The sequence below is a fragment of the Mytilus trossulus genome, chromosome 4 (genome assembly GCF_036588685.1).
Source record: "Mytilus trossulus isolate FHL-02 chromosome 4, PNRI_Mtr1.1.1.hap1, whole genome shotgun sequence".
NCBI classification, from domain to species: Eukaryota; Metazoa; Mollusca; class Bivalvia; order Mytilida; family Mytilidae; genus Mytilus; species Mytilus trossulus.
The window spans coordinates 68,126,830-68,146,358 of record NC_086376.1 but is presented as its reverse complement, the minus strand read 5'-3'; the positions used below and the strand labels follow the sequence as shown (position 1 = coordinate 68,146,358).

The window sequence follows — 19,529 nt, the reverse complement described above, 5'->3', positions numbered from 1 at the left end:
TTTTTATATAGTAAAAAATAAAGCTCACAAAAAAATTTATTTAGCACTGGCGTAGGGGGCGGGATAAGGGCACGTTGTTCCCCCCTTTCATCAAACTTTGTTTTGCTTGTCATTTTCGGAAGTTTCAAGGTTGAGAGGCTCCGTACGGTTAGTCAGGGCGTTTCACAACTTTGCTCTCTTATAGTTCTTGGTCGTGGTAAATCAACTGTGAGTTCATATCTAAAATCATATGAGTTATCTTTAAAATTTAGTATATTGTGTAAGAACACTGGACAGGATTTTGTCACAATTTTGTAAGTTTCTAATGTCGTGGTTCTCAGCGTCTGATTTCAAGTATTGGAAGTTTTAAATTAGATTGTTCAAGTATTTGTTTGTATGATTTATTGTAGTCATTGTAGATGAATCTTAGAGCTGGTTCTTGCAGGTTTTTGCGTGTGTTGCACTCGCTACAAAAACGCCATGAGAGTGAGCAGTGACTTAATTTGGGTTCTATATGATGAAAGAATGGTAAATTGTCAATTTTAGTTTTTGACATTTTATTCGTGTGTGATGCAATTCTTTTCAGAATATTTAACTGTCTGGCTGCTTTTTTTACATATGTTTGATATGTGTGGGTTAAAGTCAAGCATAAACTCAATAGTCACTCCAAACAATTTTATTTTATCTTTGCATTTGATGTTGATTCCATTTCAGTTGAAGACTATGTTTTTCATTGTGTTTTACTGCCAATCGCTATATATGGCTTGGTAATTTTCTGGATTAGCCTGCATTTTATTTAATGAGAACCATTAAATTAGTGACCTCTAAGGATGTGATAATAAATGCCAAAGAAAACCCAGATTTTGAAATAGTATACTAGTCACCGTCTTTTACAAAGAATCATTTCGTTGATAAAATATTAAATAAAACTGGCCCTACTACGATATAGAGCCCTGTGTGAACCTTTATATATATGTCTAGTTTGACCAATTTTGACACATGGTTTTCTACGAGTCGGGTAACTATTTAATACATTTAGATAAGATTCACTCAGACCGTAGTTGTTCAACTTCATGAGCAACAAGTCATGAGGTAACTGCAGTCGAAAGCTTTACTCAGGTCCACTGATTAAAATGGCTGTTTCCCCCAAAAAAATATTTTAAATTCAAAAAAGAAAATTTAAATTAATTTATTTTCATGAAAAGGCACCAAGTCACGCACAAAAACAAATATTCATAAAAAAATAACCACAATATGCCAAACTGATTCTATAAAAGGTGGGTTTGTATTCACTTTTTGTTTATTCCTTCTTTCGGTCTTAAGACAAAGCACGACAATTAACTCGCTTCAACGGAAGTGGAAGCCACATGTTCAACAATCAAAACACTATCTTTAAAGTTTAAATTTAACATGAGGAAGCGAACTCTGATTCGTCCTAAAGACGTTGGCAGCAATGCAACTTCGACTGAAAATAAAGCCGAGAATTTAAAATCTGGAAAGGTGTTTAAAAGCTATTGCATGTGAATATTTGAAATATTGAAATATTGAAATATTGAAAAAATATTGAAATTGTACTATAGCAAGTGTATTAAGTTATCATTTGCCAGATGAAAAGTTGGTGTTTTAATAGTAGAAAATTATAGATCACAGAGGGTTCACATTTATTTTATCAACTTGTACATGGTTTATAATTTTCTATTACCCTTCAGTTTTTTCAATATAATTTGTCCTAATTGAAAATGAAATAGGAAGAAGTTTAATCCTACATAATGGAATAGTCTTAATATTATAAAGATTTCAACAGTAAAAGTTTGTGCAGAATCTGTCAATATTTAAAAAAATCATATTAATGATGAACATTTTGGAATGGGAAGAAGTTTAATCCTACATAATGGAATAGTCTTAATATTATATAGCTTTCAACAGTAAAAGTTTGTGCAGAATCTGTCAATATTTAAAAAAAAAAATCATATTAATGATGAACATTGGAATGGGAAGAAGTTAAATCCTACATAACATTTTAATATAAATGCAGCAGTTTATAAATGTATGCGACAAGTATTTAAATTATTGTGGAAACCATCGTACAACATGTATAGAAGTACAGAAAAATTATTCGTTCTATTTATGCGCACAGCTCACAGTTAAAATAAGTAATTTAATATCAAGTAAATTATGAGGCGGCAAAAGAAGTTTTCAACTTAATGATCGCCGCAATAATCCAGGTAGAATCCAGGTAGGTAGGTAGGTAAAACATACTTTTGGTTAAGATTAGAATTGATTTTTGCTGGGTTTTAAAATTAATATAAAGTATATCAATGTATATAGTATTCATCTTTTTAATGTTTCTTCTGAGACTTATAGATATATGTTTTAGTCCCATGTTTTTTGCATGAGTATAATCCCTTTTAGGATTCTGTGTCCAGACAGGGACAATCTATACTATCAGGACTGGTCATGACAGCCGTCTCTGACCTCACAAGAGTTCAAAGCAATTCATTTCATACTTACAAACATGACAAAGTGTTCTTCATAACTATATGTTCAAGTTCCATGAAGTAACATTTTTATGATTTTTTTACATTTTGACTTTAGTCTTTAGTCTTTAGAAGTGTCAACTTGACACTATAATCTCTCTGTAATTTGAATCACACTGGTAAATTTACGTCACTTTTGTATAAAACTCATTGGTACATTTGTATTTATAATGTGGCACTGCAGAAAAAAATATGTAACTTAATAAATAATTCAATAATTAATTACCCCAAAAAATTAAATTAAAATTGAAAAAAAAAAAAAAAAAAAAATTAACCCTTATAAAACCTTAACTATCTATTTTGTGAACCTTCCAGTATCTTTAATAAAGACCCCTAACAAATGCTGAATATCTTCTATGTGATGTTTGTAATTATCATTTTCTGTTGTTGCTAACAATACTTTAGATTCAAGTGTTAGTTTTGCTGTTATGAAGTAGAGTGCTGAGCGGAGTTTTTCTCTAGCCTCCTCATAATTTTCACAATCCAGTAGGTAATGGTCAACTGTTTCTACTTGTCCACAGCTGCATTTGTCGATGAGTGCTGGGCATATTGTTGATTTGTAAAAGTTTAAATTGCAATATCCTGTTCTTAGACTTGTAGTTATTCTATATATTTCAGTTGACGGCTTGTCTTTTGGAAGTGTATTTTTTACATTTTGTTGAAAGGCATAATATCTTCTTCCTTTATCACAAATTACAAAACAATTTTTTTGAAAGAATTAAAGAATTTGTGGATAGTTTTTAAAATATACATGTAGACCTTTAAACTTTGAGATGTTTTGTTTGTAAATTTTAAGTGGCTGGCATCTTGTTCAATATGTACCCTCTTTTGCAATGTTCTCCAAAACAAGCTGTTCAGTGATAATTGAACTTTTTTTTAGCTGAACTTTTGCTATCACTTGGCTTCAGTTTGGTGTAAGATAGTTCAATCATATTCTCCTCTGAAACTACTGAACCAGCTCCAACCAAACTAAAGCTGAATGATCCTTGGGCCAAAATAAAAATAAAAAAAATGTTTGTTTCCCCTCCCCCCATCTGGGTCAAAAAATTATTTTCCACAAAAAAAATGATATTATTTTTATTCCTAATAATTAGTTTCCATTAGTGCTTGAAAGCAAAAGGATTGATAATCTAAATAAGAACACTCAAATTGAACACAAAAAATGATAAGTTGCCTCGACTGAACAAGTTAAACCACTCATACTCATGTACATGTATGACATCCAGTTAAAAAAAAATATAACCTGCCGTCCTGGTCTGTTTACAAAGGGTAGACCGTGGGGAGGGGAAACAGACATTCTTTTACATGTAACCTTAGGGTATTTTTATTTAAAATTTGTGTTATATTTTCTGTTTTGTCAAAAAACATGGCTGTCATCATGGTCATGGGTAAAACACAGTTTTTGGCTCATATCTCCATGAAATTTTTGGATAAATCTAAAAACCCATTGTTGGGTTGCTGCCACTAAATTGATAATATTTAGGAAATTTGGCAGTATTTGGTTTTTTATCTTTATTACTACTATTAATGTTAAAGATAAACTGTTAACAGCAAAAAAGGTCAGCGAAGTAAGATCATTAAATAAGTTTATACGACCAAAATTATCAATTGACCCCTTAAGCTTTCAGCTGGAACATTTTGCTGTTTTCAGCAAATACAAGAAGTTTGAAGCCCTGAAGCAAAGACATGTACAGGAACCTGATGTTCAGGGTTGTTGTTTGTTGATGTGGTTCATAATTGTTTCTTGTTTCTTGTTTTTGTTATATAAATTTAACTGTTGGTTTTCCTGTTTGAATGGTTTTACATTAGTCAATATTTTTATAGCTTGCCGTTCAGTGTGAGCCAAGGCTCTGTGTTGAAGACGGTACTTTGACCTATAATGGTTTTAATACTTACAAGTACAAATTGTGAATTGGATGGAGAGTTGTCTGATTGGCACTCATACCACATCTTCTAATTTTTACATAGATATATTTTAAAAATAAAAATACTGGTGTTTATCAAGATTAATGTATTGTGAAAGTTATCTGATTCTTTTTTTATTTTCAAATTGTCAATTTGTGACTTTTTCACATATACTCCTACATGTATGAGCACTGAACAATAAAGTTGATAAGTTCCATTTCACAAGTGTTGAGGGGAGTGTGACGATTTAGCTTGTAAACAAAAAACATTTTACTTATACATTTTATTGGTCTATTTCTAGCCAACCACTAGTGTGAAGGCTTCCAGAAAAGAAGTAGCTGGGGTTTGTAGGAAGATCTGTAAAGTTATCCAGTACCTGATATTAATTCTTATCATCCCACCGTTTTTGAATTATGCATCAATTCAGAAAGAAGTAAGAGAATTGATTCCAGAGAAAGGTAAAATTACAATAGTTTTGGACTTGGTTTGTTAAATATACAGTGCAACCTGCCTAATCCAACACACTAGGGCCTGAGGACCAGAAATAAATGTCAGATTAAGCAGGGTGTAGGAACTCTCATGTTTTTTCTGCAAGGATAGGCATATTTTTGGACCATGAAAATATGTTTAAGCAGGATGTTGGAATACTCAGGTTTTTTCCTGCAAGGATAGGCATATTTTTGGACTATGAAAATATGTCAGTTTAAGCAGGATGTTGGAATACTCAGGTGTCAGATTATACAGGTTGCACTGTACTATGTATTTGTCAAGTTCAGAGAATGTCTTTCATTCTATAAGGTCATGGTTACAAGTATATGTACAAGTTTTAAAAGAAAGGACTTGAATCATGATACAATCTATAACTTTTTGATCAAATATATTCTAACCTACAATGTACATAATTGTACACAGAAAAATTTCAAAGTCAAAGAACTCAGCATGTGTTTCTATCCTCTATAAAGCAAAAGTGAATCAGTATCAAGTTCAGTTGCAGTTTTAGGGGGGAAAATTAGTGACCATTTGTGTAATTACAGTTTTTGTCTAACACATTGTAAAAATCATATGATGTGTATTGTAATGATGTGTGTCCAACATTACTTGTTTGGTTTTAGAGGTATATGAAAATATTTATCTAATTAATGAACTGCACTTGTTCTAGGTATACATGAAGTTATGATAATATTTGATTATTGTTATGTTTTGTGACATAATTCGTTAGAATTTTTTGATTCCTCAAATTTGAAAAAACATTACTTGGTGTTCATTCAATGATAATTTATATTATTTTCTGAATTGGTTCAACTTTAGTTCATGTAAATTATTGTATATTAATATTTATCATAGTAGTTTTATTGTTATTGTTTCTTATTGAACCAAGTATAATTTTAGGGACAACAGAACTATATAGAAAACCAAGGTACATTGTCATACATTTTCATTGCTAAATATATGAAACAAATGGCTCAACTAGATTTATTTTAATTTTAGGAAGTTTGTATGATGTAGGATGGGGTCAAAAGATGTTCAAACTATGTGAAGGACAGGGACCACCAACTGGTATGAATTATATAGAAAATAATACAATAATATACAATTACTGTCTTTTTGTGAGGTAAATGTGTGGTTTTATTGACTTTTGAAAAACTGATATTCACTGAGGAAAACGGCCGAATAAAACCACATATTTACCGAAACAAAAGACAGTAAATGTTTTATTCCATATTCCCAGAGAAATTAATGTAATGAAAAATATTTACCAAAACCAATTGTACCTCAAACGTTTTTTACAAAAATTATACACGCAAAAGCACGCGACGTTTTGCGTGGTGAATATCCTTTTTCCGCAGGTGAATATGCTTATTTATTCAAAATCCCATTCATATAGAAAAACCTACTAATATTTTATCAATATGGAATAATCTAATTTATTGCATAAATGCGCTTGAGATATATCTTAAATTGAATGGATTCAGTTAAATTAACCTTGGTATTTAAGTGTAATACTGCTAACTTCTGCATTGAGATATTTTTATGCCCAGCTGCAGACAGGGCATTATGTTTCACCATTGTCCGTCTGTACGTACATCCCAAAGTTGGTTTCTGTCTCTAATTTTAGTTTGCCTCAACCAAATTTGATTAAACTTATACATGAAGTTACTACCACAAAACACAGATCAAATTTAAATTTTGATGGCGTCACTTTAACCTATTTAGTGTTATGCTCCTTTATAAGTGGAAAAATTGACAAATTTTTAGTTTCTGTTCTCTTTCTTAAGTATGCTTTAACTAAATGTTATGAAACTCATATGCAATGCTTATTACTACAAAACACAGATTAAGATAGAATTTTGGTTGCGTCATTTTAACTGTTTTAGAGTTATGCCCCTTTAAAAATGGAAAAATTCATCTGTGTTATTCCCCATTTATTGAAGATAAATTTTCACTTGTATGTGAGAATTAAAAAATACAGAGCAAGAAATTGTTATCTTTAAAAAAACTGAGCATAAACTACAGCTGTAATGGCTTTAGAACTTTCATAGATGTGTTCATTTGTTGAGAAAATGAAACAAATATATGAGATTTTTCAGTACATTCAACTACTGATGTTGCAAGGTTTTTGTGATGGAAGTGCTTTTGCCTTTCCAATTTTAAAATAAACAGCATTGTATTAATGTTCTGTAATACATCCACACCATTTAAACCCTAGTGGATAGTGGGCAATTGTACCACATCTCATTATTTTTATATGAAAAATATCTACTTTTTGAATTCTGATACAAAATGTGCAGAAAAGTATTTAAAAAAATGTTGAACAAAAAAGTATTTACCTGTATATATCTGTATATATTGTTTTTATATAATAAATACCTTTATTTTGCAGTTATATTTGAGTCACCTGGTGGAATGACATCAGATGTTTGGTCATTGATTTATCCACAAGTCGCCAAAATTGCCAGAGTAAGAATACATTTTAACATGGTTATAAATCTTTATGCACATAATGTATAGGCATTAGCAACCAATATATTTTGGTTTAACAGAAATGGCTAGTTAATAAGCACAGAGAATTTAAGTTCTATGAATAAAAATGTATATTGTTGATTTGATATATCATCTAGAATACATTTAAAATTCTATTGTTTGCTTCACTACCTATGAAATGTCTTCTTCAAGAGGCATCACAAACAAACTTGACAAAAAAATTAAATAGGACAAAGCAGTTATTTTTGGTTTGATTAAGTTAGAATAAACTCAAAACATTAATGTTGTTCTATCTTGCAAGTCAGTAATTCAACTCATTTGAATCTTTATTTATGCAAACTTCAATTTAACTGCCTGCCTAAGCATGTTTAGTTGTTAAAAAGTAAAGAATGTCAAAAATCACTCATCATTGAAATGTGAAAAAAAGTCAAATGTAAGCTCCTTTTGTTGACTGATTCTCTCAACAAAAATCACTGAAATACAGGTAAAACAATGATTTACATATTTTTTATAATCTACAACATGAAAGCATTCAGACCTTGAAACTTGTCCTTTTACGATTACAAGTCTAAGTGCTGTGTATTTATATTTACATCATGTTATATTTCAAAGTGACAAACTAGTGTGCATTGATTTTTGTTTTTATTTTAGGTATGTGTATATGACAGAGCTGGCTTAGGATTTAGTGAAAGACCTTTAACTGTATGTTTGATATATGTATGATTTGACTTTTGGTGATATTAATGCCACTTTTAAGCACCACATTTAGGCTATTTCGTGGCAGTCAGTTTTTATTGGTGGAGGAAATCAGAGTGCATGGAGAAAACCACTGACCTGCAATAGTAAAAGTGATAATCCTAGTCAATTAAGATTAGAGTCGAGTTCACCCAAACGAGCGGGGTTCGAACTCACAACCTCAGTGTCCGTCTGTTCGTACTTAGGCCACTCAACCACCTAAGCCCCTGATATTTTTATGACAATATCCTATGTTCTTTTGAACAATATTAAAACTTTTTATGAGAGTTCCACTTTAATGTAAAAACAAAAGCATTCTTTTACATCCTTTCTAGGTTAAACTTAGGTAAATCATAACTTTATCTTCCAAAAGTAGGTCATATAATTCACAAGTTTATCAATGGAATACTTTAATCCACAACTAAATCCTTCTGTGGGAGAAAATAAATCCCCCACTTTAAGTGGTAGAACACATACAGATAAATATTTTATCAATACACCTAATCACTATTTATTCCATTCCGGATAAGTTCTAAAATTACACAACTTTTTCATCCAGTTGAAGCTATCTGGGACCCTGTTTAAACAATTCACCATGCACGATACTTTTTAATGAGACCTGTTTAAACTACCATAAATATTTCTAACAAAATATTTTGTTACTTCAATTTTAATTTCGAAAAAAGTAGATCATACACATTAAAGTTTCTTGATGATCGCTTTCTAAAGTTTTTCCTCCCATAGCTCTCTACTGAAAAACCTCTATTTTCGGCCGCTGCCTCAATTTGGACCCAAACCGGAAGTTGTATAAATGACTGTTTTTCCCGGATTGGACTAAATAGCGATAAGGTGTATGGGTATGTTGTTTTAGAAATGTAATATGATCATTATTGCAGGCAATGTTATCATTTTTCTTTCAGAATGCTACTGAAGCCGATGGGACTGATGCCAAAAGTAATTATAAAAATAAATGGTTCCCCTTTACTGTAGAAAGGTGAGATAATATCAAAAGTCTATGCTTTGGTAACTAGCATTTGTAAAATATTGCTTGCAGAATAAAATGTCATTTTAATGATGTATATCCTGTCTGTACTGAGATCCTCTGTTATTAGAAATATTGAACTTTAAAAAAAAAAAAACAACGCATTTTGTTCAATTATCAGATACTAAACCCAACTTGAAAATTAGAAATCATGTCAACAACTGTTGTATGTCATATCTTAATATTTTTCCTTATTTGCAGAATTTTCAGGGAGTTGATGACAAATTTTTGATTGTTTCTGTTAAATGAATTTACATCTTTTATAGACTGAAACTGTTAAAGCTGGATATCATATGCAAGGATCCTGAAAAAAATTCACCTAATTTCGGTCATTTTGATATAACTTAAAAAATTGGTGCCCTTCTTGATAAAAAATATTGTCAAAATCAGATTACTGTGCACATGAGTATGCTCATACTCTTAGCATCAACACACTTGTTTAACTGTTTCATCGCATTTACTGCATGATTTTCCCTACCATTTTCCTAAAATTGATCATGAGCTATTAAGGGAAGGCAACAGTTAGATATTAAAATGATTTTACTGACTCAAAACAATTATTTCTCAGTCATTGCTAAGTTTCTTTCAATTTTGCAGTCAAAATTCAAACCAGATGTTAGCCACAATACTTAAAAAAACAACCCCGGACTCATTTCCGGGATTAGTTTTGTTTATCAAATTCACATTAAATCATCGACCTTTTTAATTTTAATTTTTTTACCTTTGATAGTGTTTAAATGTTAATGTTTGCACTTGTTTTATTTAGTATGAAATCATTTCAAATTCATGATTTAGTGTCTAATTTGTGGAAGACAATTTCAAACATGTGTATTACACAGTAAACTAAGCAAATTTGTAAGTAGTGAAAAAATACTTTTCTTAGGTAAATATAAATTAAGTTTTAAACAGAACAGAACTTAAAAACTTCTCTCTGAAACGACTGGGCCAAATTTAACCAAATTTGGACACAATCATCATTGGGGTATCTAGTTTAAAAAAATGTTTGCGGTGACCCGGCCAACCAACCAAGATGGCCACCATGGCTAAAAATAGAATATAGTGGTAAAATGTATATTTTTGCTTAAAACTGAAACCAAAGCAGTTAGAGCAAATCTCACTTTGGGGTAAAATTGTTTATCAAGTCAAAATCTATCTGCCCTGAAATTTTCAGACAAATCAGACGAAATTGGTAATTTTAAATAATTTTGCAGTTTTTTGGTCATTATCTTGAATATTATTATAGATAGAGATAAACTGTAAACAGCATAGTGTTCAGCAAAGTAAAATCTACAAATAAATCAACATGATCAAAATGTTCAGTTGACCCCTTTATAGTCAATTTTTAACAATTTTTAACAATTTAAAAATTTTTGTAAATTTTTACAAAATATTTTCCTCTGTAACCAATGGGCCAAGTTCATTATAGATAGAGATGATTGTAAGTAGCAAGAATGGTCAGTAAAGTAAGATCTACAAACACATCCCCATAACAAAAACACAATTTTGTCATGAATCCATCTGTGTCCATGGTTTTTAAAGATTGAATATTTGGTATCAAATCTGTCTGCAATTATTTTTCTAAGATCAATATCTCTAATCTACTACCGATTTTTTTTTTTATCAGTGCATGCTACATTTCATAGAAGAGATCACTTGTTTGTACAGTTAAACACTAAAGACTATAGTTCAATAAATTGTGTAATTTCAGAATGGCAGATGATTTATATCAGCTGATGACAGTTAATAGCCAAGAACCACAACCCTTTATACTCGTTGGAGCAGAACTCGGAGCTTTAGTATCCCAGTTTTATGCCCAGATGTTTGAAGGGTAATTTCTTACTATGCTTAGTGCCAACCATACAGTTGTTTTCTTAGTTCTTACTGTGGATTCATTTATTTTCGTGGATATTGAAAACATTGAATATTAGTGGATATTGTATTTCTTGTTTTTGCCAAATCTGCATACAATCCTATAGAAAATTAATATTTTTGTTGAATTTCAATCTATGGTTCATCTTTACCCACTGATTCTATGAAAATTGTTTTCCCACAAATAATAATGAATCATCAGTAACTTAAGAATATTAGTGAAAAAAACACCCTGTTCTTATATTACATTCACTGAAACATTAGCCCTTAAAAAAGTCAGTCTCAAAAAGAATGTCATACAATTCCTTTGCAATAACATATCTGGTTTGAGCAGATATTTTCACACTCACTGAATAAGATATATAAGATGCATATTTTTAATTTGTAACAACAAAACAAAGCATATGTATACAAAGGATCAAACAAGAGCTTTACCAACACAAGTCATGCTCTTTCTAATTACACCTGTCTGATACTATTGTAATAGTTGTTATACCGTATAGCGGGTTATTTTCGCAGGTGTAAAATTTCGTGATTTACCTTGAATAAGGTATATGAAATATTTTAGCGGTTATTATTTTGGCAGATTGAAAACTTTCATCAATACCTTTGCAGGTACCCTTTTAAATTGGTGGAATTTATTTTGGCGATTTTGTTCTATCCACGAAAATAAGTGACAATTTACACACCGCGAAAATAACCTGCTATACGGTATGAGAGTCACTGTTTAACAGGAGGATAAAGTACTTAAAACTATTATTTAAAAATCATTTTATTTGTATTGGATGTCTTTATTTTATTCTTATTCTTATTGCAATAACTACATTTCCAAGTGTTTTATATTTATCTCTGAGGACTAATTATTTACAATATCAGCTGTGCAGTTCTGTATAAATGTTTGCCCTATATAGAGGTCATCTACATTTCTTTCAATAGTCACTTTGTTCAACATTTGAAGTTATTTTCAGAGAGTGAATTTCCTTTGCGGTTACACTAAAGTTTGATATTTTAATAGGGGAGATAACTGTTGGTAAAAATTTTGCAGATTTTTCTTGATAAGTTTCTTATAAAGAGATGTGGTATGAAAGCCAATGAGACAACTCTCCATCCAAGTAACAATTTATAAAAGTAAACCATTATAGGTCAAGGTACGGACTTCAACACAGAGCTTTTGCTCAAACCGAACAGCAAGTTATAAAGGGCCTCAAAAATTGCTAATGTAATACCATTGGAACGGGAAAACCAACAGTTTATTCTATGAAAAAACTAGAAACACTTATGAACCACATCAACAGACCACTTAACATCAGATTCCTGACTCAAACAATTGCAGCAAGATTAAACGTTTTAATGGTACCAAACGTTCTCCCTTTTCTGAAACAATAGTATAACATCACAACATAGAAAGACACATTATAAAATATCAGTTGGAATGACTTAACTCAATCAAAAAAAGTAGTAGCATATTTAACTTTTATTGATCTTTCGTTTTACTATTGATTTTTCTTTCACAATTTTCAGACAAGTTTTAGGAATGGTACTGATCAACCCTTTATCAGAAGATTTATTTGAACAAGATGGTGGAACTTGGCTTCAACATTGGTAACCATAAAGCAGTACATATTTATCAACTTTATCTTAAGTGTTTTTCAGTACATTTTCGTGATTAATCTTTAATTGCCTGTTTCAGAATTAGATGCATTATGGATAATTTTTTAAAAGGCATTCACCAAAATGTTGAGATTGGTTACTAATATCCTTTAACACTGAATTCAAACAAAATTTTCATTATTTTAATACAGATAATGCAATTAATTACCAGTAGTCCTTATTTTCTGAAACTGCAAATTGTCAAACTAAGACAGATTTATGAATTGACACTCCTTTCACAATGTTTCACCAGTCTTTCAATCTGTATATTGAGCTGCAACTTTTTCCTGTTTTTCTGAAATTTTGTTTTTAAGGTGAGAGATATTTACAGGGTTTGTAGATAAGAATGAGAAATGACATAACATTTTTGTTTTGGTTTAGGACCTTATTAGATAATTTAACATTAAAAATAAATCACATTTTTGTCAAGCCTTTGACTTTGGTCGAGAAAGTGAGAAATAGAGCTCCTACATTTCATCGTCGTCGGCAGCAGTGCCCACAAATATTATCTCTGTGGTTAAAGAAATTTTTAAATCTTTTTTACACTATCCTGGATTTCTACCAAACTTGGACATAAGATTTTTTATGATCATAAAATAGTATTTAGAAGTAAAATTTGTAAAAAAAGAAATCCTGTTTTTCTGTATTTTACTTATAATTGGACTGTTTTTCTGCCAGGAAACATGACATTCACTCTGTTGGTAAAGTTTTTAGAATTTAAATAACTTTCTTAAAATATCCTGGATGTGTACCAAACTTGAACAGAAGCTTGTTAATGATTTATCCGTATTTTATTTATACATGGATAAATGGACATAGTTTTTCTTCCAGTTAACAAAAATGGTTAACATTACATACAGTCTGCAGTTGAAGTTTTTAAGACATTTATTAGATTCATTGAGTTTTAACAAATCTGGACAGAAGCTACTTACAATCAAAAGATAGTATCAAGAGGAATCTTTTTATTGATTTTCTCCTAATTTTAGTTGAGCCAGTTATAAACAGTAGACAAGACACTGGATTCTGTGGAACCCTTACTAATTTTATTTAAAAAAAGGATATGCATAGTAAATTTGTCATATATTTTGTATATAATTACAGACAATTTTTGGGCTTGTCAATATTTTAAGGAATTGCCAGAAACTATTCAATTTTAAATGAAAAGCTTATGATGGTATACATTTTGAAAACAGTTGTTTTGAATACGCTATGATGAATATCTACTGAAAGTTATGGGTATTAGATAACAGCAATTTGACCAGATCATAAGTTTTTTCTGCAATATGAAAAAAAGAAATTATAAAACCCTGATAGCATTTAAAACCTAAAGGACAATTCATTACATTTAAGATTGATTTAAATTGAAATTATCACATAAATCATTTATTAGAAAATTATTTATTTTAGGTATAACTACATAATTCCTTCCTACCAGACTTTACAGTTAGGAGCAGCATTAGGTATAACAAGACTTGCATTACTGTTAGGACTCCTATATCACCCAATGTCAGGTGCTGAACTGCCTGAAAAAGTAGAATATAGACAGGTATACAGTAAAATAGTTTCTTGAAAATTAACCTATTCATGATTTCATGTAAATATTCAAAATGTCACATTGGCTCAGAAGCTAGGCTTTTTGTTATAAAATAGCTTGAATTAACAATTTAAAACTATTTAGTTAAAAAAAATGTACACCAAGAAATCACATGTGTCTTAAATTCAATAAGAATTTGCCTAAAAAACTACATCAGTTTGTTGTGAAAGCTGCAATTTCTGAAAGAATCCAGTCTAACTTTTATTAATGGTTAAATTTTTATATTTGGATGTATAATTTTGTCAAACTTATTGTTACTATAGGCTAAAAGCATGTGATAAATGAGAAAATAGTGGATATCAGGGGCGTAGCTAGAAAGAAACGACGTGGAAGCAAATACCGCCGAGCGGAGCGAGGCGAAAATTTTTTGGGACCCTAATATGCAAAAAATATAGGACGATTGAAAAGGAGCTATATGTAGATAAAAATTAAGGAATGTAAAACTATAAATCATCTGAATAGAGTAATACATAAACAACACATATTTGTGATGCATAATTACTCAAAATTGTCCAAAATCTGCTCTTCGGGTCTGGACAGAAACAAACTTTTCTATTACTTTGTCAATATTCACACTGAAATCCTGAAGAATATGCAGTTCAATGTAACTGTCGTTGTTCATTGTTGATCGTACATTAAATTTGTTTCGAATATAATTCGTAGAACTGTGACTGCATGATAGATCTCAATAATGACAAAGTAGCACTCGTGAAATGTTATAAACCAGCGTACGTGTTCGGCATCGAGCGACCTCCCAATTGAATTCGTCAAATTTACATGCCAGGTCAGTTTCGTATGTTTCAGACAATATTGAGATTTGTTCGTTTGGGATATTTTCTACAAGTTAACACGATGAAGCAGATACAGCGCAAAGAAGCGATTTTTTTATAAGACTTGATGCGTCTCCACTCACCAGTTCCCCTATCATATGGTCTATGAACGCAAAAAAAAAAAAAGAGACTTTCCAATACTGTTTAAGCACCGTGGTTGCAGGTTGATTGGCCCCAATTGTCTGTCGATCACATTGCCAGTCGGCATATTTTTAACGATATCGAATGGATCTGATAATTCTAATGCCGATTGGTACATCTCATTCCAAACTGATGAACTGTACACTGTAATTTAAAATGTGCTTCCGCCAAAACTACATGTCTTAGACTGGGTATTACAAATTCAAGTCTTGTAAAAGATACAAGTTACCTTCCGATTTTGCCATAATCTCAAAAAAATATATTTTGAAACCAAATGTCCTTATTTAATGTCATCAATTAAAAAAGTGACAACATATGTGTTTCCTTTAACATTCAATTTATAAATTTTTAATTGCCATTTCTTTCTTGCATGCCGAATCAATGTGCACGCAACTGCGTGTTAGCATATAAGTAGCAACGATCTTTTTCTGCAGGACTAGAATACTTGTAACTAGGTTGTAAACTAATATCCGGGATAGATGAAAAGACACAAACAGTCTCCGAACTTTAAACAAATATCCTAATCATAATAGTCTTAGATAATACATGCATCACACTGTCCAACCCCGATTGACCAACTTATCTCTCTTTCTTCTCTCTTTTTTTTTTTTTTTTTTTTTGAAAACGACGTGGAAGCACGTGCTGTCGTGCTTCCCGGGTAGCTACGCCCCTGGATATAACTAATAACTATTCTATATCAAAATTAATTGTTTTATCATGAATGTGATACCTTCATACACATTGATTTCATTTCAGAAACATTTAATGTGCCATCCAAAACATCTTAGTTCAGTGGTAGATGAATATCATTTTGTAAATGAATCTTTTTCACAAATGAAGTAAGTAATCTATATGAAAGTAAAAATTTGTTGTAGGATTGCCAATGAGACAATTAATTTCCCACAAAAAAAACTAATTATGTAGATGTTAGATTTATAGGTCACTGTATTATTTTCAACATTGAGTAAAACTCCTACCACATATAGAATATTGTGCATTTCAAACATGATAGAAATTCCATGTGTAATGAACACAGTTTTTCCTGATAAATGTTTTTTCAGTTCCTCTTGATTCTGAACTGATCATTGGTTTTAGACAGTATACACAATCTTTACCTATTATCTATTAAATCCAATAAGTACAAAAGGATGTGATAATATTATAGCAGGAGAATATAACTGGAAATCAATAGAATCAGGAAAGACTGAATAAGAATTAGACATCTCAAAATTCTGTTTTTCAACATAATGACTTGATATTTTGAGAGTATTATACAATTGAAACATAAATATTTTTTTTTATAAACGTGCTCTTAATTTTTACTAGTTACATTGCATGTTATCCTAGAAATCAGAATTTTAGATGCCAAACCCCCATAGTTTATATTTTGAAAATTATCACCAGATGGTATAAGGGAGATAATCCTTAGTTTATTTAAATCCTGTTTTCTAATGAATTTTATATTTACAACTGCTATCAGTCTTTGGCTAAAATTGTTCATCTTAATATTAAATGTTATCTATTGTTAAAGAAAATCTATTGGGATATCTTTAGAAGTGTTTCAGATTTTAAGTCCTATTAGAATATGAAAATAAGCAAAACTCCATTGAGCACAATCGCAAACCAATTTTAAAAACATTTACTTTTCAATAAACTACATTGCTGTTTTATACATATTAAAAAAAATCAAAAAAAATCTGTATTTCATTTCTACATAGTTTTCAAAATAAATTAGTTAACCTGAGGGAATATCCTTTACGTTGGAAAATTCCTGAAACATGATAAAATCCAATCTGTATTGTTAGATGTTTGTTGGTTTGTTCTTAAATTCTAATGTGTATTTCTTACTTTTCAGGACATTACGGATGATAAAGAGTTTACCGGACAATATTTCGGTTACAGTTATAAATGGAAATTATTATGATGAACAAATGCCCAGTTATTTAAACAAAGTATGTTATTTTACTGGTTTTCCATACACTTTTTATATAATAATGTTGTGTTAACATTGACTATGCGAAAGTAGAAGCCAGGGTGAGAGACAATAGTGCACGACTGAAGGGGAGTTCACTATTGTCTCAAACCCTGGCTACTATTTTCCATAGTCAATGTTAAACACAACATAAATAACATTATTATACTGACTGTTTACTATTTGAATAGTGATATTAGTGTATTATACTGCATATACATGAATTTATACTGCAACCAGTTGTGTTTATTTCCTGAATATAGTAGCATAGCTATAATTTGTATAATGTCGATTTCATCATGGAACACTTTCTCAACAATCAGAGGTCCATTAAGGGATATAAAAAAAAAGTTTGACATTTTTGTTACGATAAATAAAGCTATCATTTTATTGGTTTTAGTTGCAGTATAAAAACAATACTCATATAACTCAATAACTCACAAAAAATCCAATGATATTGGATTATAACTATTTATCTGTAATTTAAAAAATGACTTCTTAATTATTCAAAAAATTGTGGCTTCAACAGCAGTAAGCAGAAGTAAACAAAGAACAAAAACATTCCAACAGAAATTAAAGTATTTTAAATTCTCCGTTACAATTTCAGAAAAAAAATTAAATGAATATATTTTCTATTTTCCCCTGATTGATCAATTGTAATTGTTTATTAATTGTCATGCTTATAAATCCAACCCACTTGTCTGTCAAAGCAACTTAGCTGCGGAACTGTAGCTCATTGGTCCTTATGTTATTTTTTGACTATTTGTGGACTGGTAAGGACCTATGAGCTACGGTTCCCCAGCTAAAAGCAACTAAGCTCTGCCTTTGCACATAAAATTGACAATGATTGACATGAAAATCAATAGTCTGTTGCAACAGCAAGGCACACTATTTTCGCATATTGCAGTTAACGCTATATATATCTTTAAAAAACAATGCAAAAATAGAGCAATTTTACTATAGAAGGACATCTTACAGGAAGTATAATAATGAGTTGTAGCAAAATTTCCATTCAAAGGAGAATTTCCAGTGATGGATGAGACAATACAATAATCTTTTTGGGTATAGAACTATTTTGCCATGCCTGACCAGCAATCATTTAAAAAAGTATTGTATTTTTCTCTCTTGAAGTTATTTGTCTCTAATTTTCCATAAATTAAACACTCTTTATTTAATTTGGTAGGATTCTGAAGTGTTCACAAAACAAAACAAAATATTTGGTGTTTGATACAATGCTCTTACCTTTGATTTATTCATTTTCATGGGTACCAATTTTCATAGATTGAGGACAACTTGTATTTTCATGGATACAATGTATTTGATTTCATAGTTTTGGAAAAAAATTCTGCATACAACTTAAAAGAAAATTTATGAGATTTGTTGAACAAAAACTATGATTGAAATATTCATTGTTTTGTTTATTTTGTATTTGAATTCAGATAACCTGATTGTACTTTAACAGAGGCGGATTAAGAGGATTTTTCAGGGTGTCTGCCCCCCCTTTTTGGGGAAAATTTGGTTGATTATATATATAGGGAATAAATGAAGCATGACTAGAGCCTGCCTCCTTTAAGGCAGTCAGTGAGCCCCCCTTTTGAAAATTTCTGGATCCACCACTGTTTAAGCCTACATACATAAACTAAATTTTATCATGAATGACAGATGAAGTACACTAAGTGATGATAATAGCTTACATGAACCTTTGGTCATGGGAGTTTAAAATGTCAATTATTTAATAATTGAAGACAAGAATGGAAAATTTTGCCTTTTAACACAACTGTACTGAATAAATCTTGACATAAGCTAGAAAATATTCATTATGCTAAAACACTGCAGGGTTGTAAAAAACCTAGGGTTTTATGAGAATAGCCCAGCCCTGTTCGGAATATTGTTTTGACAATTTTGTTTTAATATGCTTGAATCATAGAAAATAAATGGTCTAATTTTATAATCATTTTCTGTTTCAGGCTTGGGCGAAATCAGAACAGACATTACTGACCAAACATTACCCTAAGGCAAACCATATAGTTATAAACGGTGCAGATAAACATATGTTATATAGAAATCCTAGAGCAGTCATAGACCCAGTCAGTCGGATCATCAGACAGTATAAAAATAGAATGAAAACAAAACAGCAATAAAACATTAACCTCTAACTTTACTGATTTACATTTTTTTTACTTTTTAGTTTTCTTTTCTTTCATGGTCTTAGCTCTGCATTTTTTAATTTAAAAAATTATGACAAATTACTATGGCATTCTCTGGCATTGCCATATAGGAAGTTCATTGTATA

The 19,529-nt window shown here is 30.6% G+C and overlaps 1 protein-coding gene across 1 annotated transcript; it reads left to right on the top strand.

Annotated features, from left to right (window-relative positions):
- Positions 1-1,320: 1,320 nt before the first annotated feature.
- LOC134715816 (uncharacterized) lies at positions 1,321-19,390 on the top strand. The gene is made up of 12 exons (XM_063578297.1): positions 1,321-1,479; positions 4,723-4,879; positions 5,910-5,978; positions 7,303-7,379; positions 8,055-8,105; positions 9,059-9,132; positions 10,889-11,008; positions 12,571-12,651; positions 14,107-14,245; positions 16,021-16,103; positions 17,120-17,216; positions 19,204-19,390. Exons 1-12 carry the CDS (start codon positions 1,390-1,392, stop codon positions 19,375-19,377), a joined length of 1,212 nt encoding a protein of 403 aa, XP_063434367.1. The 5' UTR covers positions 1,321-1,389; the 3' UTR covers positions 19,378-19,390.
- Positions 19,391-19,529: the final 139 nt, after the last annotated feature.

What these genes read in the sequence shown, in the direction of transcription:
- LOC134715816 (XM_063578297.1), top strand. Translation starts at nt 1,390, where the DNA reads ATGAGGAAGCGAACTCTGATTCGTCCTAAAGACGTTGGCAGCAATGCA. An exon ending in AGAATTTAAAATCTGGAAAG is followed by an intron (nt 1,480 to 4,722) that starts GTGTTTAAAAGC and finishes GTCTATTTCTAG; the next exon opens with CCAACCACTAGTGTGAAGGC. An exon ending in GGAACTTGGCTTCAACATTG is followed by an intron (nt 12,652 to 14,106) that starts GTAACCATAAAG and finishes TATTTATTTTAG; the next exon opens with GTATAACTACATAATTCCTT.